The following is a 23,096-nucleotide window of genomic DNA, read 5'->3' as shown; positions in this document are numbered from 1 at the left end:
CATCCTGGAAGTCACTGCAGTTTTGTCATTTTGAGAGGAAGTTCTTTTTGTCTAATATATCAGGTATACACAAATCCACGAGTTCATAATGATACTAAATGGGTCACTTTAGTTAATTCATTCTAGCAATATTAGAGGGTAAGAAAGAACAAAAAGAAAGAACTGGATTTTCTTAAGGCCAGTGCTTCTCAAATCTAATGAGCATATGAATCCCCTGGAGATCTTGTTAAAATGCAGATTCTGATTCAGTAGATCTAGGGTGGGCCTGAGAGTCTGCATTTCTAATGAGCTTCCAGGTGGTCTCTATTAATAAGACCTTAATTCCTTATTACTTTAACCTTTCTTGTCTTGGTTAGGATCACCACTCTGGAGAGAATAAGGTAGTCATGGTCTCCATAGGTTGAAAGCTGTGAATTTTCAGCAACGCCATTGGGTCAGATTGCCTTTTCTATTGAGAATATCATGAGGGTTCCTTTAAAAATAAGGAGAGGATAAAGATTTTAGATGTAGTATTGTAACAGCTTTCAAAGGAACTAAATTTTTTCCTTTGCATGCACTTTAGGCTAACCATAGCATAACCAGAGTTCAGAAATAATTCCCATGTTGGAGGAGGGAAGTTTATCTGAAAAATTATCCATTTTTAATAGAGGTCATGGATTATCAACTGGAGGTTTTAAAACTTAAGATACAGAACCTGTTGTTCTGAGGAGAGAAATGATGGCAGTTGTACTGAGCTCTAATAATGTTTGGGTCTGGTGGGAATAGTAAGTCACAACCAGCAGGTAAGTTGTTTGACTCATTCATTCATTCATCCAGTTATTCAATAAATATTTATTGAGTGAGCACCTTTTATATAAAGAGATCCATGCTAGGTGTTGAGGAGATACAAAGATAAATCAGCACAGTCACTGCATTCAAGTGTATAACCCAGTACAGAGGAAAGTGTCTGACTACAGAGATAAAGGACAAACACTTACGGTAAACAGAATTTCAAAAAATCATTTTAATTACCCACAAGACTCCTACAAGAACCTTAGGTAAGCTTTAATACTTCTGGTAACATGGTAGAAAGCAACAGAGATGTGGTTTAATTAATTTTTTAAAAGATTTTATTTACTTATTTGAAAGAGAGAGAGAGTGAGAGAGCACAAGCAGGGGAGCAGCAGAGGGAGAGGGAGAAGCAGGCTTTCTGCTGAGTGGGGAGCCCGATGCAGAGCTCGATCCCAGGTCCCCGGGATCATGACCTGAGCTGAAGGCAGACACTTAACTGACTGAGCCACTCAGGTGCCCTGAGATGTGGTTTTAATTCAGTGTCATCTTTAGTATGTATTTGAAAGCATTTGCATCATGAAAACCAGGCTTATGTATCTTGTGAACAAAATATTTTTTATTTTGATTTTTTTTAAAGTAGGCTCCACGTCCAGCATTGAGCCCAACACGGGGCTTGAACTAATGACCCTAAGGTTAAGACCTGGGCTGAGATCAAGAGTCTGATATTTAACCGACTGAGCCACCCAGGTGCCCCAGCTCAATACTTAATTAATAGAAAATGTAAGCTTTTGATTGTTCCTAACAAACTCTTCATTGACTTTCTTAAAACTAAGGGAAGCTTCCTCTAAGTATTGAAATTTATTTCCATGATTTTGCATTCTTTTCCAGCAATCCTAGACTATGATAGACATTCTTCTGGCATCAAAACTGACTATATTGGTAGCCTGTATCCCTGCCCAGGTGCTGCCTCTCTCTAGGCACCAACTCAAAAGGTCTAGAGTTATTTTTTAAAAACTATCATTATAGCAGTGATTCCCCAGAAACCAACTTAAAGAAGTTCCCATTGGCCCAAGATGGGACAATTTGAACATCAGAGAGAACCATGATTGCAAAGGATTGAAACACATCAAATGTATAAGATCTATAAATTTGTAATGATGCCTACATTCCTCTAAAACCTTCATTGTTCACTCTTGGAGGCTGCTAAGATACCAACTTTTCATTCTGAATAGTATATTTTACAGTAGCCAGAGTCCGTCAGGGTGGGTTCTTCTCCATAGAATTAAAATTAATAAATGCAGAAAAGATAGTAGAGTTTGAAAATCACCATCTTTTAACCCTAATGAAATACTAGATATAGGCAGTCATCATCAATGAAGGCTAAAGTCATCAAGTAAAAAGGTTGACCAGGAAATTCATAGTGGAGAGGATCAAACTAATAGCACTTAAACCCACTAATCTATTTCAAGATGATCAAAAGTGAGACAAGCTGACATATGCCTCATGATGTTGATGCAAGAAGACATGTACAGCATTACATATGAAATATTCTTGTCTGAAAAACTGAACCCGAAATGATCAAGTCTCTAGACATGAATACTAATTTACTGGAAACACAGGTGAAAGAACAAGTTAAATGACACATACGCAATCAGCTGCAATGATTTCCAGAACACGGTAGTATCCAAAGTGTGTTTCTTGGACCAGCAGCTTCAGTATTAACTGGGCAAATGTTAGGAATGCAAATTCTTGGGGCCCTATCCTGGACCTATGGAATTAGAAACTCTGCAGGTGGGCCCAGCAAACAGTATCATAATGAGACCTCCAGGGGTGTTGATGCATGCTCAAGTTTGAGGACTATGGATCTAAAAAACTAATGCTAAATATATTTTTTTAAAGGATAGAGAAAGGGTGTCTGTTGGAGAATAAAAGACTCAAAAAACATAAAAACAAAATCAAACCAAGTGCCACGGGCAGAAGGAACACTGAATTCACACACGCTTCTAATTCATAAGGAATATTTGGTTTTCATGGAAGTTGGGGGGAAAAAAAGCCATGGATTACATTTCCCACATTCTATGACTTTCTTCCTTCCCCTCCATCTTTAGCTCTTTAAGGCGATCCCTGAGCTATTTAGAAGAAAAGAAGACATTAACAAATACATTGGAAAATGTTACTTACGTTATGTTTATGACAGAAATTAAGAGCTTGAAGTGTTTGCCATAATACACTTTTGATCACTCCATCAGCAACTCTGGGGGAAAGAAAATTAAAAAGGAAATAAAAACTCCTAAGATGGGGAGTCAGGAACAGGAGCTGGGGACAGAAATGCAGTGGGTGAGGGCCTGCAGTGGCCAACAAACACGGTGCAAAGTGTACTGGGGATAGTTTTTTGCACATGTTCATAGAAATTGGTTTACTGTGTTTTCATTATAGATACATAATTTTCTTTTGTAATTTGAAAATTTTAGATATCTGTAGAAATGGTATATGCTTATCACAAAAATCCAAACAGTATTGCAAAGTAAAGGAGTAGAAAGTGTTGACTCAAAACTTGTTACCCCAAACTTTCTCTTCAGGCGGGCACCTCTGTTTCTTTCCCTCTCTTTGCATTTATTACTTTTTTTCTTCTGCATTTACTTTTTAACTTTATTTTTAGAGAGGAGGAGACGGGGAGAGAGAGCATCTTAAGCAGGCTCCATGCCCAGTGTAGAGGCCAGTGTGGGGCTCGATCTCACGACCCTGAGATCATGACCTGAGCCGAAAGAGTCAGATGCTTAACAGACTGAGCCACACAGATGTTCCTTTAATTTTAAATAAATGCATTCATATGGCTCAAAATTTAAAGAGTATAAATTTAAAATTTAAAAGAGTATATCCATGAAGAACTGTCTCTCACAGCTGGCTAGTCACACATTTCATTCTCTGCAACTTCCCCCTCCTCTTTCAGGAAGCATATATATGTGTAGAGGTATAAGTACTAATGCGTTTACATCTATTTCGTGGTCTCATTACATGGATGTGTCATAATCTACTTAGTTAGTTCCCACTGGTGAGCAATTAGGTTGACTCAATTTTATTCCTAGAAACAAAATATGTACAATCATCCGTCTTACTACAGTTGTGCAATTATCTTTTTAAGGCAAGTTCTAGAAGTGGGATTTCTAGGACCAATGGTAGCCACATGTTGAATTTTGATCCTGCAGATGTGACCTTCAGATAGACCTAAAACCTGGTTTTGCAGGAAGGAAGGCATACTTAAAGACTGACTTCCAGCAATTTGGAAACACACTAGAGTATGTGCTGCAGTTGTGTAAGTTTCTTACACCTGGTGAGCAGGCAGGTGCGCAGCCAGGGAGGCCAGGGAGAACACGTGTCCCATGAGAATGAGAGGCTGGGTGCTTCTAGTCCCTGCAGGATCCTGGAAATACTGGAAGGTATTTTCCACTGGGGAATTGGAGATCTGGGCAATTCACCTTTGTCTGGGAGTAGTCTACTTGGTGTCACCATCTCTATAAATTATAGCAATTACATTCCCTTTAACTTTCTCTTGATGCCTTTCCATGGCTCACATCACTGTCCCATGATGGCGCCTTCAGTTGCGTATTGCCCACCGAACCTCTGTGTGTTCAAGTCCCTGTTTCCTCACTGTCTTGCCAACATCTGGTTTTGCCATTGTTGTTTGTCAAACTGTGGTTAAAATAAAAAGATAGCTCATTTTGGTTTTTATTGACATTTCACTATTAGTGACTTTTGTTTTCACATGATTATTGGACATTACATGTCTTCTTTTGAGTATTTTGTGTTCATGGTCTTTATGTCTTTCTTGACTGGTCTGTTTACCCTTTTTAAAACTGATTCATGAAGACTCATTATATACCAGAGTCTGCATATGTGCTGCACATATTTTTACCCACGCATTGTTTTTCAACTGTGTTTGTGGGGATGGAGTGGCTGTTTGCATAGTTCAAAAATCTGAAACACAAGATGTCTTTTGCTAAGTGTCTACTGTAAGAATCTTTTAATTAAAAAGCTTAAAATGATCTAATATTCCAAACATAGCCATCACTTGGCCTTAATGTTTTATCATACTTGGAAATTTAAATCATATGTTTAGATCCCTTTTTAAAAACTAAACTCATCCTGCAGGTGATGCTGGCCTCACAGAGGCGTGGATCTGCGGTACTTGCTGAGAAACAGCAACAGTGTGTGGAAGGATTTTCCTCAGGGCAGTTTTCTGACTTCAGGTCACAGTTCTGGTGGCACAGTCCTGATATCCTGTAGTCTGGTGGCAGCCCTCTGACTCCAGCTCTTTTAATTATTAAGTATTACTAATATTGTGAAAGCCCCTAATTCTCAATATTAAATCTCTTTCTGCTGGAAGTGTCTAGAGACACTTCTATTTCTTGCACTGAATTCTTTTTTTTTAAAAGGCTGTTTGTTTTAATTTAATTAATTTATTTATTTGACAGAGAGAGAAAGACAGATAGAGAGCACAAGCAGAGGGAGTGGCAGAGGCAGAGGGAGAAGCAGGCTCCCTACTGAGAAGGGAGCCCAATACGGGACTCAAAACCAAGATTTTGGGATCCTGACCTGAGCTGAAGGCAGAGGCTTAACTGACTGAGCCACCCAGGCGCCCCTACCTGAATTATGATATACCCTGATCTTTCTCCCCTCTTTGCCTAGAGCCATGCCACAGACAACATTGCTTTAATGTTTTTATAAGAGAAAGACAAGTATAGCCATTTTGAGCCCTATGAGGCAGAGTTCAAATCCCAGCTGTGCTGCTTCCAAGTTTTAGAACCTTGAGTAAGTTATTTGTGCCTGCAGTTTTCCTCATGTGTACAGATGGAACAATGCCACATAAGTTCATTAAGACTATCTCCTGAGATTCTGGGTTTTCATATCTCCATAGGTTTAGGAAATGAGGGTCTGAGATCAGGTGAGGCCAGTGGATGGGCCTGAAACCCTCTAGAAAGACGAGAAGACCCCCATGAGAATGGCAAAAGTCCCGAGGTGAGAAAGAACGGGTTTGTGGGAGCAAGAGTTAGGAGGTCAGGGTGGCCAAAGCATGAGTGAAGAGGTTGGTGAGGCTGGCAGGGACCAAACCATGGAGGGCCTTACAGATCTGGGTAGGTAGTTTGGATTTTACTCTAAGTCTAAAGGAAAGTCATTGAAAGGACTCAAGAAGACAAGTGGCAGAATATGGAGAGTGGATTTCTGCACGCTGAGTGGAGACAGGAAGGTTTATGAGGCAGCTGACTTAACAATGCAGGTGAGATGTGGTGATGTTGGTTAGAGCAGTGGCAGTGGAGGGAAGGGAAATGGATTTCAGGCCTTGCAAGAGCCTGCGAGCGAAACACGGGCCCGATTCACGTAGACATGGAATGCTGGGGGGGATCCAAGCACTGCAGGAACGGGGCATCAAGTCCTGGAATCAGGAAACGAGTTAGGGCGAGGGTTCAGAGACTGGTGGAATCGAAGTTTTTATGTTAATAACATCGATTTGGACATGGACGAATGCTGTAGCAAAGTCCTGAACTCTTGCTGTGGAAGAGGAACGTTTGTTTCGTGGCATCTCCGGGGATGAGTCACGGCTCTGCTCTGAACAGAAGAGCTCCGATTCCCAGAAGGCAGGTTCCATCACAGGCAACACAACATCTGTACAAAACACCGGCTACGAACACATACCACTGATCTTAAGAAGAGAAGATAGTTATCGGAGAGAAGACAGATTCACACAGGGCTCATTCCAGAAAGATAGAGGATTGCAACACGACTCAGCCACAGGCAGCAGGTTTCAAAGTGTTTTGGGGTGAAATAAAAGCTTCAGAAGAAGTCAGCCGCCCCTCGGTGTTCAAGTATTAGACGCTGGGTGAGGGCAGAGAAAAATCCTCAAGGAACAGTGAAGGCCTGAGAGCAAACACTAGACGTCCTGGCGCAAGACGAAGGAGGGTGTCACGATGGGGGAATTCAGACTGGACTGCTCAGGGGCTGTGCTCTCTCTGTCACTTGGAGGGACCCTGCTGCTGCCATCAGGACTCCTCATCTTTGCCTTATTTCGTTATATGACACCATGGGAAAACCCGATATCCACTGTCCATACCCCAGACAAAATGAGTCCTCAGTAAACCCTTGCTACCTGAGACTACAAGCCAACCTTGTCTCAGGTCTGCCAGCCCCTTCACGCTGGTCACTTGGGTTAACCTCCTCCCCTTCTGTCCCCTCCCGTCTTCCCACAGATACTCCTCCCCAGCCCCACTGGTTTCCGCCATTCCCTGAGCAGGCCTGGCCTGTTTACGCCTCCAGATCTTTGTGTTTATTGTTCCTTCTCCTCCCCTCCCGAGGCATTCTCTGACCCCTCCCTGTGCTTTCCTTCAGTTCAGAGACTCTGTCTTGTTCACTAGGGTAGCTCTGGGGCCGGGGGTGGTACCTGGTATCTAGTAGCTACTTCACTAAGCACGTTTCTCTGGCACTCTCGGAAATTATAAGCTAGCACCCTGTCATAAATCCCTTTCTGCTTAAGCCAGTTGGAGTGAATTCTCCTGTGGAATCCTGAACCATTCAGAATGCGATACCAGAAGTGGATGCGGGCCAGGAACTAAGGCCTTGGGGATTGGTTATTGGCTATCTGATTTAATCACTAACTACCATTGGGGACTCAACTAGCTGGTAGATGGGCACCCAGAGATGAACTAGTTGTTAAATCATCTGTCATCATCTGGAATAAAATGCCTACTCAAGGCAAGACTTTGGAAGACTGAATGTGTCAGAACAATATGGGAAACATAAATAATACAAGAGAAGTGGGGCGGGTTGGCTCTAACTTAATGACAAATTTAAAAAGGACAGGGTTAGGGCTCTAATATCTTTGTTCAACGCACAGTTAGGAAACTGAAAGTTTCAATGCTCGCCGTAAAAAAAACCTGTTATTGCTTGTATAAGAATAACATGAAATGACTGAAGAATCAAACACGGAGAATAATCCTGCAGGGTGCTAAGTGACAACACAAATTTAACTTATGTGAGGTTAATTAATTTCTCAATTAATTAACTGAGAAAGAGCTACCTATACTTCAAGAATTGAAATGTGACCCTCGGGAGTGTTCATGTAACTGAGAGCACCCCAGATCCCACCAAACATCCCTTCTCAGGCAAACCAGCCCCCCAGCTCGAATGATGAGGCTGGTTTTGCCTTGACAAGAACCTTCTAATGCTCTCACTTGAGTAGCTGTGCCGCACGGGGATTCTTCTCAGACCTTGAAAGGGCTCCAAACCTTAACTAAAGTCACAGTCCAGCGTGTCTCAGGGGGCCTGCTACAAAGTCAAACAGAGGAAAAGGTTTACACAGCATAAAGGACTCTGAGATGCTGCTAATTTGCAATGGGGAATGCCTGTGAGCATGGATTTCACTGACGTAGGACCCGAGAGGAAGAACCAGAGTTTAGCCTGGGCTGATTGTGACACAACGGGCGCACTTCCTAGAGATTCCAGTTTCACCAGACTACCTGGAGCAGCTAGCAATGAGTCGAGCTGATTGCTAAACTGGTGATTGAAACCTGGCTAATGGTTGCCGATGGCAATCGAAGTTGAACGCCAGAAATTCATTAGTAAAATGAGGAGGAGGAGATCCAAAGATCCGAGGTGATAAGAGTGCTGGAGAGGATTTTTCATACGCATCAAGCTCATCTACCTCCCGGCTGTGCCTCCTCAAGGTCCTCAGAGCGTCAAGCTGTGCTCTTCCCCCAGACGCATAGTATGGCTTTTCAGTTTTCTAGTTTGGTAAAGAAAATGCAGCACAGCAGCCCCTTCCACTGGGCTCTTCCTACCGCGGTAACTTTCATTCCTTGGCCCAGAGCCAGCTGGCTCTTCTTCCGTCTGCTGGTGTATCCTCTCAACTATCCAGTTAGAAAAGAGGGAAATATTTTCCCAGCACCATTTGTTGAAGAGGCTGTCTTTTTCCATTGGATATTCTTTCCTGCTTTGTCGAAGATTAGTTGACCATAGAGTTGAGGGTCTATTTCTGGGCTCTCTATTCTGTTCCATTGGTCTATATGTCTGTTTTTGTGCCAGTACCATACTGTCTTGATGATGACAGCTTTGTAATAGAGCTTGAAGTCTGGAATTGTGATGCCACCGACTTTGGCTTTCTTTTTCAATATTCCTTTGGCTATTCGAGGTCTTTTCTGGTTCCATATAAATTTTAGGATTATTTGTTCTATTTCTTTAAAAAAAATGGATGGGATTTTGATAGGGATTGCATTAAATGTGTAGATTGCTTTAGGTAGAATAGCATTTTCACAATATTTGTTCTTCCAATCCATGAGCATGGAATGTTTTTCCATTTCTTTGTGTCTTCCTCAATTTCTTTCATGAGTACTTTATAGTTTTCTGAGTATAGATTCTTTGCCTCTTTGGTTAGATTTATTCCTAGGTATCTTATGGTTTGGGGTAAGGGCAAAAATGAACTATTGGGATTTCATCAAGATCAAAAGCTTTTGCACAGCAAAGGAAACAGTTAACAAAACCAAAAGACAACTGACAGAATGGGAAAAGATATTTGCAAACGACGTATCAGATAAAGGGCTAGTATCCAAAATCTATAAAGAGCTTATCAAACTCAATACCCAAAGAACAAATAATCCAGTCAAGAAATGGGCAGAGGATATGAACAGACATTTCTGCAAAGAAGACATCCAGATGGCCAACAGACACATGAAAAAATGCTCCACATCACTCGGCATCAGGGAAATACAAATCAAAACCACAATGAGATACCACCTCACACCAGTCAGAACGGCTAAAATGAACAAGTCAAGAAATGACAGATGCTGGCGAGGATGCGGAGAGAGGGGAACCCTCCTACACTGCTGGTGGGAATGCAAGCTGGTGCAACCACTCTGGAAAACAGTGTGGAGGTTCCTCAAAAAACTGAAAATAGAGCTACCCTATGACCCAGTAATTGCACTACTGGGTATATATCCTAAAGATACAAACGTGGTGCTCCGAAGGGGCACGTGTACCTGAATGTTTATAGCAGCAATGTCCACAATAGCCAAACTGTGGAAAGAGCCTAGATGTCCATCAACAGATGAATGGATAAAGAAGATGTGGTATATATACACAATGGAATACTATGCAGCCATCAAAAGACATGAAATCTTGCCATTTGCGACGACGTGGATGGAACTAGAGGGTATCATGCTTAGCGAAATAAGTCAATCGGAGAAAGACAACTATCATATGATCTCTTTGATATGAGGAAGTGGAGATGCAAGGCGGGGGGGGTTGGGGGGAGGTAGGAAAAGAAAAAATGAAAAGATGGGATTGGGAGGGAGACAAACCATAAAAGACTCAATCTCAAGAAACAGACTGAGGGTTGCTGGGGGGAGGGGGGACGGGAGAGGGTGGTGGGGAAATGGACATTGGGGAGGGTATGTGCTATGATGAGTGCTGTGAAATGTGTAAACCTGGCGATTCACAGACCTGTACCCCTGGGGATAAAAATACATTATATGTTTATTAAAATAAAAAAATTAAAAAAAATAAAAGAGGGAAATAATCTCAAGGATGGATTTGTGGACCTACTGGGACTATGGTGAGGTGGATTTGAGTCAAGATTTCATTCACCACCACACTTCCTGCTTCTTGCTCCCCATTCCCCCCAAACTGACCTCAGTGACTTTCAAGGTCACTGGTGACTGGTTTTACCTCAGAGCCTGTCCATTAATTCCTGAAAGATAGGCTATTTTTCTTTTGCCAGCACACATTCTGGTGAATGGCTGCAGACTACTTTGGGGCAGGCTAAGAGGAAGAACTAAGTGCAGATGTGTGACGTTATTGCCGGTCCACTCCTCAAGGAAAGCCATCTTCCCTTAAGTCACAAGGCCCGGGTTCTGTGAACTGCCTACTGTGGTGACGCAAGTCAAGCCTCTAGTCACCAGTTTTTATAGAAAAATAGAACCTTAGTGATCTGCCCATCTGTTTTGTTTCGAGAGAACGTATGATCCATTAAACCATTTTGATCATCACCATGGCTCTGTTGCCTGTTACCGCAATTCTTGAAATGAAGAACTACCACTTGGCCTCTGTCATCCAGGGATCCCATGACCCCCACTGAAATCAGGAAGCCATTTCAAAGAAAGGATCCCCCCCACCCCGCCACACTTCATAATCTGGGACGTGCTGCTTGTGCAAACCTCACTAATGTATTTCTCAGTACTCATGATTCACGGCCATCTCTCCACCAAACCACACCCTGTCTTAGGGGAAATTTTCTATGAACAGTTAACTGAGAGAGAAATTCAAACCTTTTATATGTCAATTATACCTCAATAAAGCTAAAATTAAGCTGAAGCCTGACTTACGGATGTGTATAACATGCTCCTATCAGCCAGAAGTGGAGTGGACAGCTGAAGTTTGGTAAACCCGTTACTTTTATAACACTATAATTGCTTATAATTGTTTCTTTGTATTTCTGGTTCCTCATTAGATCCTAAGCTTCCTGAAGGAAAGATTATTCCATTATAAATAGTGCAATGGGAAGGAAAATCCTTCCTCTGGCAGGGAGGCAGTTTCTATCACATTACTAATTAACTTACCCTTTGTACTTACTGTAGAACTCAGAGGGTCTTAGAGAATGGGAATAGATCATTTTAAGTTTAATCAGGTGATGCCAATTTTGGCTGCTGCACATACATGCAGTTTCTTTGCTTGAGCAAATCCTACACAGTGTCAGGACTCAGTACTCAGCTGTTGATCTAACAAGTGTTTTTTTCTTTCTCTATCCAAAAAGTAGAGGACACCAAAGGTTTCATCGGGCAGGTAGCAGTACACTTCCACCATCTTGGTGTTAAATCAGATCTTAATGAGATAATTGAGTCCTCGGGTCTCTTGATCTTCAGCTCACCACTCCACAGCTCATCCCACATGTCTGCTAGGTTGATTGCCTCATATCTCACACCAGTGTTTGCTCCAAACTGTGAATTTACCCCAATAAACAAATGGCTCAAATAGGGTTGGTACGTATGCGGTCTGGTTGTTTACCTCAGTTTGCTATTCGCAGGGTTTACACTCTCTTGGCTGTTACTCAAGTAGGTTTTAGGAAGGGAGTAAAAGCAGGTGGATGTTTTAAATTAATCACTGTTACATGGAAGTACCCGGCATTTCATAAAAAGGGTGGCATGTTCTGCACTGTTCCTAGTTGTATTCCCCTATGTAAATCCAAGTCTCAGGTGGGCCAAAAACATGTGTATACACTTATAAGACTAAAAATACACTTATACACTTTTAAGACTTAAAAAGAGTGAAAAGTGGGTAGTTCAGAGATCCTTGTGAGGGCGCCTGGCTGGCTCAGGTGGAAGAATGTGAGACTCTTCATCTCAGGGTCATGAGTTTGAGCCCCATGTTCGGTATAGAGATTACTTAAAAAATAAAACTTAAAAAGAGACAGAGAGGGGAAAGGAGAGAGAGAGAGAGAATCCTTGCTACTAAATACATCCTGAAGGAAAGGTTGTTATTTTTCCAATGGCATTTGCTCACTTTGAATGTCTGTGTTTGGTAATTCTCATATTTCATACTTTTTCATTATTATTGTATTTCATGCTGATCTGCAATCAGTGATTATGACTCGCTGAAAGTTCAGATGATAGCATTTTTAGAGCAATATGATATTTTTAAATTAAGGTATATACTTTTTTTTAGATGTAATGCTATCGTACACTTAATAGACTACCATATAGTGTAAACAACTTTTACATGCACTAGAAAACCAAAAAATTTGACTCCCTATATTGCAATATTTGCTTTGTTGCAGTGATCTGAAACCAAATCTGGGATATCTCTGAGGTAAGCCTGTACACAAGTTAGCCTCGAAATGTATTATGATTTGTATCTGCAGTTGATTTGTTTTCCTAATGTTTTTACTCTAGGTTAATATTTGTTTCCCTCTGAGCACATCCTAACTAAGATGGGAGGGGGTAGCCAGCAGATGCATCTTGGTAGAAAGAGGAGTGTGCTTCAGATACGAAATTTGCTACAGTTAATTTCACATATAATGAAATCGAGTAGCCATGCAGAGCTTTAGTTTCCAGATTACTTACCCTTTGGGGTTTCTTTCCAGCTCGTTTAAAAGTGTGTGATCACAGTATTCAAAAACTAAATGCATTTTCCTTTTTCTCCTGAACACCTCAATGAGGTTCACAAGGTTTGGGTGTTTTAATTGCTGCAAAGGAATTGAAATAAAAGTTCAGTGATTTGTTTTTCCTGGTAGTTTTTCCCCAGATCCCTACAGTTTAAACAACAGAAGGCCTTGTTTATCATTCTCTGTGCATCTCTTGTGGATAATTTTATTATGGTTACTCACAAGAGAAACTACTCTTAGTAAGAATCATAGACACTTAAGGTTGGAAAAAAAAAAAAAGGAGACATTTTTCTTCTTCTTCTTCTAATGTACCTGTAACAGATGGTAATTAAACTCCTTGAATCTCTCCAGAGATAGCAAATGAAGTACACAACATAAAATATAGGCACTGATACCATAATACTTCATGGATTTAGTGAAAATTCTAAGTATCCAAATCATAAAGGAACCTGGATAAAAAAACTGAGGAGATGGAGTTATTGAGTAAAAGGCTATAAAATTTTTCAATCCCCATTTAGCCTGCATATTGCCGTGGATTTAATATAAATGTCAAGAGGTTTAAAAGGAGTCTGGATTTTAGTGTTGGCTCTCAGAAATACTAGATCCCAACTTCCAAATCTGATTAATTTGCCTATTGAGTCCCCGCAGTGTGTTTTTAATTTGTTTATATTTTCAGCTCTGTTCTGATTCTATTGTTTTCTCTTATGCTTAGATTTCTTTTATGTATTAAATTCTATCTCAATATGAAACATTTCACAGGCAGCCTCTGTTTAATGTTGTAAACCAGAGGAAAAATTCTAATTATGTAAGATAACCCACCACAGAGTAACTATATAATTTGCCATCCTATTAGGGTACGGAGTATTAGACAAGACTGTCCCAAGCAAACAGGGATATGGTCACCCTGCCTAAGTCTAGGGTGGCTTTTGAAAAGGAGGCTTTTGAAAGAGGGTGCTAATTAGACTGGACTCTGGGACAAAAGCTATAAACCAGGATATCTGACCACTCCCACTTATATATAACTCATCTTCCCTCTTTTTTCCCTGGTGTATTAGATATACCACTTTTCAAACCCTATACCGCCTACTCAGGGGGGATATCTACATAGAGGGAACACAGTATTTTGCATATAGTGAGAGCTGCATAGATATTTTGCAGGCCCAAGACCGATAGCATCCTCTACTTCAGTATCTATAAACGTGGTGTGAGGGGGGGAAAAAATCACCCTGCGACTATGTGCTCAACTGTTTGGGTAAAAGGACTCTATTACATATTAAAAATATGCCTAGAGCACAAAATCGATTTGCCGAGAGCAGAAACGCAAAATGGAGGAAACAGTTCACACAGGTAAGCCAGCTGCTTTGTGCTACACTGAAAACCACACGATGGAAGTGAAACAGTGTCTTTACCAGAAGAGCTCGGGATTCATAGATGCTAACCTGGTCAAATCTGTCTTTGGGTAGATAAGCAATTTGTATCCCCTTTGCAAATGAAATCAACTTAGCCCAGAGAAACAGTGACTTGTATAAGTAAAACAGGTAATAAGGAGGACAGAAATCAAATCACATTTAAATAAATAATAGGAGGATGTGAGGAAGGTCAGGTAAATTTATCATGGAAGGAGTCTGCTCAGGGCCTGCGGCGTGTAACATATCAAAGCTGGCAAGAGGTACCTTAAGAGAACCATCACCAGGCACCAAGCTGAGGAGGAATCTGGCTAGTTTTTACCTTAAAGTCCATTCTTACATTTGGGCATTGTGACCCAGGAGGTACTACCTGAGCGTTAACCTTCCTTGCAGTCTTGAAGAGGAGGGAGGTGGTGGATAAAAAGCATTGCTTGTATTGGAAAACAACGCACAGCGGGTTCAGACAGACACACCCTGTAGCTTAGCGCTGGGACAGTTGGCTGGCTAACCAGCGCCCTCTGCCGGCTGTGAGGTAACGGTGGACCAGTTTCTAGGATGGATGTAATCTTGAAAACCCCGTGTATATTAACTTATATTTTAAACTACTATTAGTTTGAGGAAACCTACTGCAAATAATACTTAGAAGGACAGATAATATGATCATTATTATCTTCCCCTAAAAACCGATTTCTGGGGTTTTCCTAAAAAAAGATGACCCAGGTCGAAAGTAAATGTCAGCTGTGTGTTCTTGAGGAAATCACACTTTTATTATTTAGAGTGTGGCCTACCAGCACCTTCTGTGCCATCGGGCAGTTTGCTGGAAATGCCATATCTCAGGCTGACCATGGACTTTGACTCAGAATCTGCGTTTTAGCAAAGTCCCCTAGGGAATTCCCACATTAATTCTCCACATTAATGTTTGAGAAGTGCTGTCTGTGCCTCGGTTTCCTCTCTGATAAGATAAGGATGCTGGATGAGAAGCATCCCCAGTTCTTTTATGGGTCTAAACAGAAGAGTTCTAGGATAGGAAAGCATTTACATTGAAGACTTATAAATGTTACATGTCAAATCCTTTCAGAGTAAAAACAACTTTAGGGGTACCTACTGGGCTGACTCAGTCTGTAGAGACTGTGATTTGATCTCTAGGTCCTGAGTTCAAGCCCCACATTGGGCATAGAGCTTACTTAAAACAAAACAAAACAAAACAACTAACAAAATCCTTGTGGAAAATGTGTATACATAGATGGGGGAGATACTTAATATGCCTAAGAACCAGTGGAGAGCAGGAAGGACCACTCCGTCTCGATGCCTACAGGGGCACCAGTACAGTCCTGTGGGCTCCTGTGCCAGGAGATGTTCTTCTAGTTGCTGGTTTGTGGGAAGAAGGATTTGGGAGGGGGATGAGCAGAGAAAGGCCAAGGAAGGGGACGGGGAGGGCAAACACTGGGCTGAAGGACTTAGGACAGTGAATATTTACCAACCAGAATAGAGGTACTTCAATATCAGAACTGCCGAAGTCCAAAGTAATAATTTATTTTCCATAGTTGCTGATACCAAGAAATTTAAGTCCAATGAGAAAAAAAAATCACTTCAAAATTCATTGAAATTGTAATTTTGGTATACATAGGTCTTCCAGACCCTGATGTTATAGATACACAGAGAAAGTCAACCTACCTTCAACATCCGTATTTCTCTTAGTGCTATTTTCTTAACAACTGGATCATCCTCAGATTCCACAAACTTTTTAATAGCTACCACTTGTCCAGAGGTTTTGTTTCTACACTTGAATACAACCCCATAGGACCCTTCTCCAATCTTGGCTAATTTTTCATACTTTTCCATTATAGTTGACAGGACTTAAATTACTGTATTGACTGACTTGCAGCACAATGTTACACCTGGAAAATAAGATGACTCAGCTTAGTCAAGTGATCAAGGACAGTGTTCTCACAGTCTCGTCGTACATGAAACCGATTTACTCAGGATGCCAAAGGCTTATTTCCATCAATTACTTTTAAATATACTTAAAAATATTTGAACATTATTTTGGGAATTCAGTTGTCTTAATGTGGTTCTTCCAGCTACTGCAAAGATTTCACATATTTCTTATAATAGGTCTGCATTTACCTCCGTTGAATTAAAGGATTTGTGAAAAGAAACCTTGTCTAGTCTATTTTCATTATCCTCAAGTAAATGATTAAAATACGGTGCTGTAAAATCCAGCTAAGGAACATCTCATACTCTCACATTTAGCGTTTATCTTTTCCCTCCTCACCCCTGGGACTCGAAAGAACCGAGAATAAGACACATACAAAGTACTATACTTCCCCCTGGTGGAGAGAAGAAAGAGTGAATGTGGACTGTGGAACAAAGCAGCCATTACAAAGAGTAACATCTTTTTAGGACATCATTTATTGCTCTTAGCTTTTATATGTATGAAAGAACAGATCCTTAAATTTCCCAAAGAAAATAAAAAGCACAAAAAAGAAGACAGGTTTCTCTAATTTTTCATGAATGCTTTCTTTCATCTAGATTTCCATGGAAATATTTAATTTTTCTGTCCTGCCTCACCCACTCATGAATTATGTGGCGATCGGATTACATATTAAATAACAAATAAGGCCAACATTATTAAATAAGTGAGTCTAGGAACTAAAAATACTTAACTAACATTGTCCTATGAAAATTACATCTTATCTGTACAACTATTCTATGAAGCAGGTACTATTTTTTTTTTTCATTTTTTAAAGTTTAATCGTTTAACTAGCACAATAGATATTTGGCAGCCTAATGCTGTTTGAGCATTACATTTGCAGGTGGTAAAGTCCAGCCTCAAAACTCTTTCCCACTAAGGCAGTGAATGGTCATACTCTATAAAAATTAATAATGCCGTCTGCAAGGAGCTCATTGGTCTTGGAATTTATTTTAACTACATGCCCAATTGTCATTAACCACTGTTACATATCATTAGTTAGATGTTGTCCCTGGAAGTTCCCATTCATACCATGCTACAGTTCTATTTTTTTTTTTTTAAGATTTCATTTATTTATTTGACAGACAGAGATCACAAGTAAGCAGAGAGGCAGGCAGAGAGAGAGGGAGAAACAGGCTCCCTGCTGAGCAGAGAGCCCGATGTGGAGCTCGATCTCAGGACCCCGGGATCATGACCTGAGCTGAAGGCAGAGGCTTTAACCCACTGAGCCACCCAGGTGCCCCCCATGCTACAGGTCTAAACACAATGTTTTCCCTTCCTACTTCCTTAACTTCAAGAAAAATGGCTTCTCTGACAATGTCAATGAACACTTGTATTCTGAAATTCTCATTTAACTTAGTAGGTTCCTCAGCCATCTGTCCAAAGCATCTTATTTCAATTCCTATTTTAACATTAGAGCTTTATTATATTATAACCATTGAAAAGGGTTTAGTAATCCATCTGTCTTCTTTTTCTCCTTATTTCCATTACTAGCATTGTCCTTTAGGGACATCTCTGTTGGCAATACCATCGTGTTGCCTGGTGCTCCCACCTGCCCAAGTGGTAGTAGATAAGCTTATTTGGCAGAGAAAACAAAGGGTTGAAAGAGTGGGGCTTCACAGTTAGGGCTTTCTGAGTTTGAAATCTCTTGTGTTGAATGGGCACATGATCTTGGGCAAAGGTCAAATAATACCTGAGCCTTACTTTCCCGAGTTGCAGAATAGACCTCAGGGCCAGGATTTTAGTGAGGTGAGTGAGGCATTCCCTTCAGGTGCAAAATTTAAGGGGGCATCAAAAACTCTGTAAGCAAGTACTATTTTCATTCAATTATGTGGATGAGAAAATCAAGGCAAAATGAAGCTAATATGGAGTTCAAACCCAGGCAGTCAGATTCCAGAGATCCCAATTTGAATCATTATGCTATGCTGCCTCTCAGTTAATTCAAAAGAATGCACAATCCAGGTCTTAGTAAAAACAAAATGTCAAGTGAAAGAGTTGACCACTTTTTAAATTTCTCATGTTTCAAATGAGTACCCTTTTTCTTTTCTTTTCCTTTACTAACATCTTTTCCATCCATAGATTGTCTCAATGAGAAAGAAATCATCTACACTCACTTGCCATCACAGAAATACACAACTGAGAAAAGTGTTTGACTGGGTAAATGACTATTACTAAACTATTCTACAATGCTATATTTGTAGGTTTTTGTAGATTTTATTCTCTCTCTTATGAAAGGGAGAAAATGGAAGCATACACACTTAAAAAACATGGAAAATTCATCACAGATTATGTTCTGAAAACTATTAGTTATACCGAATTGTTACATAGATATTATTCTCTTACATGTATTTAGATACAAACGTGCATTTGTTCTTTAGCCTAGTTTTAAGTGACAGGGAAGAAAACAGAAGAAACTAGGAATTTGCTTTAGAAAGTTATTGGTATAGATCTTTGTGGATTTATGAATTTAACGTGCTTAATAAGCCCTACGGTTACTGGAATAAACTCTGAATATGCCAAAAAGCTTAATTATGATCTTTAAGTCTGTATTATTTTATTTCCCTGTAGGTAGGTGATCTGATCTATTGATCTATGATTTTCTTTTTTTTTCCCCAAGTGGCTTATTAGTGATTGAGTTCTCAGACTAATATTTAGGTCTCTCATAGTCATATCAACCAAACTTCTGAATATGATGAAACAAAGCACCAGAAAATAGTACTTTATCTGGTAACATCTAAATAGTACCTGTTTTCTGAAGCCCTTATATATTCCTGGAAGATGAGTCTGGGCATGCAGGCAGGAATTAGACCAAGGCAGAAATTCCTCAAAGGGATTAATGGATCTAATTCCAGCTTACTAGGGACTCTACCAGAGTAAGAAGCAGTAATTCCTAATATCTTACCTGAGGTACAGACCAACTATCTGTTTGATGACTATCTCTACACAAATAGAATCATCTCAAAATCCGTTTGTTTTAAATTGCCTTCTTTCTTATCTTCTACCCCTACCAAAAGTTCTCAAACCTGTTCCACATTATACCTAAATGGCTTGTGAAGATGTATATGGTGGAGAACTTTGAGATAGCTGAGGATAATGGCAGCTGTCTAAATCAAATCTTTTCACATAGCTTTCTCAAAACTGTAGAAATCAACCAGATCAATAAAACCAGATAAATGCAATGCTTCCAAAGTAACAGGAAGACAGAGGAATTTAAAAACTTAAGTAGAAAAGTAAATTCCAAATTCTGGAAGAGATATCTCTTAAGGTTCCACTATAAGCCTTTGCAAAGAGCAGATACAGGAATGGGGTGGGATCTGGAAAAACTGTAAAGAAGAGAGAAGAGGAAACGAAGGGCCTAAGATAGACTTAAAATCATCACCCTCCATCCCCTGAAGAGAAAATACATCACAAGTGTAAAAATATTAAGTGGGTCCTGGTAGATCAGAGCATTTGCCACAGGGAAGGGATGTAAAAGTCATGGAAACTGAGGGAGCATCAGTTAGCGGGACACTAATCTTGAGCAAGAGAGAAGGGAGAGGCTTATCCGATCTCTGTTAGAGACCAGATAGTGAAAGGAAAAAGAAGCAAGAGAGATAAATTTGTGCTACTGCAAGACAAAAGAGAACCCCAAAACTGAAGGACATGCAAATCTCTTTACCACTAAGTAAAAAAAAAAAAAAAAAAGAAAGAAAGAAAGAGTGCTACTCATTAAAGAAGCTGCACTTTGTTACAGTGACAGAAAGGACTTTCTTAAGCTAGGATTACTGTCAATTATTACAAGACAAAACCTGCCTAGGAAATTATAAAACAGAGAAAAGCAGTCTCCAAACAAATCTACTATTAGCAGAAAATAGAAATGAGAATTGGCATTCTCATTGATAAAAATCATGCCAAAAAAAAAAAAAAAACTAACAATGAGGCAGAAGAAAACACACACAATACTCCAAACTGATTTAAATATCTTCTAACATTCATTTGGAGATATGAAAAGCCACTTTTTTTTTTTAAGATTTTATTTTTTGAGAGAGATAGAGGGAGAGAAAGCACAAGTGGCTGGGAAGCAGGGGGAGAGGAAGAAGTATGTTCCATGGTGCTCAATCCCAGAACCCAGGGATTATGGCCTGCGCTGAAGGCAGAGTTTACCTGACTGAGCCACACAGGTGCTCCATGAGAAGTCACTTTGAATCAAAAATTCAAATAAGACTAGAAGTAAACAAAACAAAACAAAAGAGAGAGAGAGAGAGAGAAGGAAAAAAAGAAAAAGAAAAAAAAAGAGTTGATTGAACTTAGGAAAGAAAGAGAAGAAAAAGACAAAATAAGGGACAAAGTAAGAGATGAAAGATACAAAAGACAAAAGAGACAAAGACAAAGTAAGAGAGTTTAGAGAGAAAGTGGTTGAAATGGAAGACAGGCAAAGAAAACCCGACATATGTATCCAGAGTCTCTGAAGAAAACAAAATAGTGGAACAGAACCAATAGTTGAAACTAGAAACTATGAATTTTTTCTGGCAACAAAATTAGATCAGATTATACATACTGAAAAGGCCCATCAGTAGTTGGGAAAAACGGAATCAGAACAATCAATTCAAAGATGTATCTGAGGGGCATCTGGGTGGCTCAGTGGGTTAAAGCCTCTGCCTTCAGCTCAGGTCATGATCCCAGAGTCCTGGGATCGAGCCCCGTATCAGGCTCTCTGCTCAGCAGGGAGCCTGCTTCCCTTCCTCTCTCTCTCTCTGCCTGCCTCTCTGCCTACTTGTGATTTCTGTCTGTCAAATAAATAAATAAAAATCTTTTTTTTAAAAAAAGATGTATCTAAATAAAACTATCAAAGAAAATACTCTCATAGCCTGTAGGCACAAAGACTAAACTGAAATGTAGGAAAATGAGAGTGACATCAAACTTGTCAAGAGAATATACCATCCCACAGAAAAATATAGCAGCCTTTTGAAGAAATTCAAGAGAAGAAGGTGAAAGCCAGGATTTTACATTCAACCAAGCTGTCCTTCAAGTACCAAAGTTATAGATACAGGTTAAATATGCAGGACCTCCAGGAATACTTTATTCCTGAAACTTCTCAAAGAATCTACAAGGTGATAACTTTCAACCAAGAGCTGATTGGGAAAACTTCAGGAAGAGATTTACAGTAAGCGTTTAACATACTTCATTGAAGGCTATAGCAAAGGTGAGGACAAGGGTAGAAGAATAACATATCTTAGAAATGTTTCTACATGTTAGAAATGTTATGTTTCTACACTGTTACACACTACTGCTGATAGTGTAGAAAGTAATGCAATTAAAAATATGTTTAAGAAATGGAAGGGGAAAGAAGAAAGCAGAATAAACTCATTGATAACTGAATAGATGGAGGAGTAAAATATACCATTAAAAACAGACAAACCAGAGAATAAAAGGTTAAATAAGAAAGCAGGGACTAGGGCGCCTGGGAGGCTCAGTGGGTTAAGCCTCTGCCTTGGGCTCAGGTCATGATCTCAAGGTCCTGGGATCAAGCACCCACATCGGCTCTCTGCTCGGTGGGGAGCTTACTTCCCCCCACCTCTCTCTGCCTGCCTCTCTGCCTACTTGTGATCTCTGTCTGTCAAATAAATAAATAAATAAATCTTAAAAAAAAAAAAAAAAAAGAAAGCAGGAACTAGACGTGTTAAGAATATACCCAAAGAAGTATAAGAAATAAAAATCAAACATAATACATAGAGAAAGAAACACAGATTAACACTGTACACATAAAAATTATAATATAAAACAATATGACAGAGCAAAGACTAGTAGCAGTAGTATCAATACATATGAGTGGGCTTAACTCATGTATTAAATGAAAAAGATTTTCAATTTGGCTCCCAAAGAAGATGTAAGTATAAGCTCTATGCAAGAGACACATCTAAAATGACTCAGAAAGGTTAAAAATAAAAAGACAAGCAAAGGTATTCAGGACAAATGGAAACATGAAGAAAGGAGATTTATGATCCTGCTATCTGATGAAGTAGAGTTAAAACTACAAAAAGCATTAAATACAATGAAAGGGGGGTATTTTTAATGCTAAAGCCACAATTCACAATGAAGATACAAAAGTCGCCAAATAACATAGCAATTACTGTTACAAAGCAGAAACTTTAGGACATGCAAGAAGACATGTACAGAAACATATTAATAATGAAATTTAAACAGACCACTCTCAGGAAAAGGCAAGGCAAATGAACAAAAGATATGCAAGTATGTAGAAGACCTAAACAATGTAAGCAATAAGGTAGACTTTGAGGAGAGAGATATATTGAATTTTATACTCTGATTATTTAAAATACACCTTCTTTTCAAGCACATATGGAATATATGTAAGAAATGACAATACATTAGGTTACCAAGAAACCATGAGAAAGTTTCATAAACTAGAAACACTATAAAAGCATTCCGATCACAAACTATCAAACTAGAAATCAGAATAATTTAAATATACATATATTTAATACATATATAATACACATATTATTTATACATATTTATATTTATAGTATATATATATTTATATAGATAATAAAAAAGACTTTCTACCTAGAAACTAAAAAAGCCTTCAATTAAATACCTGCTGGGTGAAGGGGGAAATACAGACTGAAATCATGTAATAAAAAATAATAATAATGAAAATACTACATATTAAATCAATGAGATACACTTAAAGCAGGGTTTCTCAACTGGGGGTGATTTTGGCCCCCAGGAGAATTTTTCAATGTCTGGAGATATTTTGGATTGTTATGAGTATGCTGAGGCCACGGATGCTGCTGAGTACAATGCA

The 23,096-nt window shown here is 39.6% G+C and overlaps 1 protein-coding gene across 1 annotated transcript in view; it reads right to left on the bottom strand.

The window, feature by feature from the left end:
* The window catches only part of CDKL4 (cyclin dependent kinase like 4), a 28,198-nt gene extending 11,981 nt beyond the window's left edge, over positions 1-16,217 (bottom strand). Inside the window, exons 1-3 of the mRNA XM_080813888.1 lie at positions 15,994-16,217; positions 12,873-12,994; positions 2,953-3,025 (exon numbers count right to left, since the gene is read on the bottom strand). Of these exons, the coding sequence (XP_080670014.1) occupies positions 2,953-3,025; positions 12,873-12,994; positions 15,994-16,161 (363 nt within the window). The 5' untranslated portion in view covers positions 16,162-16,217. The remainder of the gene's footprint in view (positions 1-2,952; positions 3,026-12,872; positions 12,995-15,993) is intronic.
* Positions 16,218-23,096: the final 6,879 nt, after the last annotated feature.

This window comes from Martes martes (assembly GCF_963455335.1).
Source record: "Martes martes genome assembly, chromosome: 9".
Classification (NCBI taxonomy): Eukaryota; Metazoa; Chordata; class Mammalia; order Carnivora; family Mustelidae; genus Martes; species Martes martes.
The sequence above is the reverse complement of the archived record's forward strand: the minus strand, read 5'-3'. Positions and strand labels throughout refer to the sequence as shown.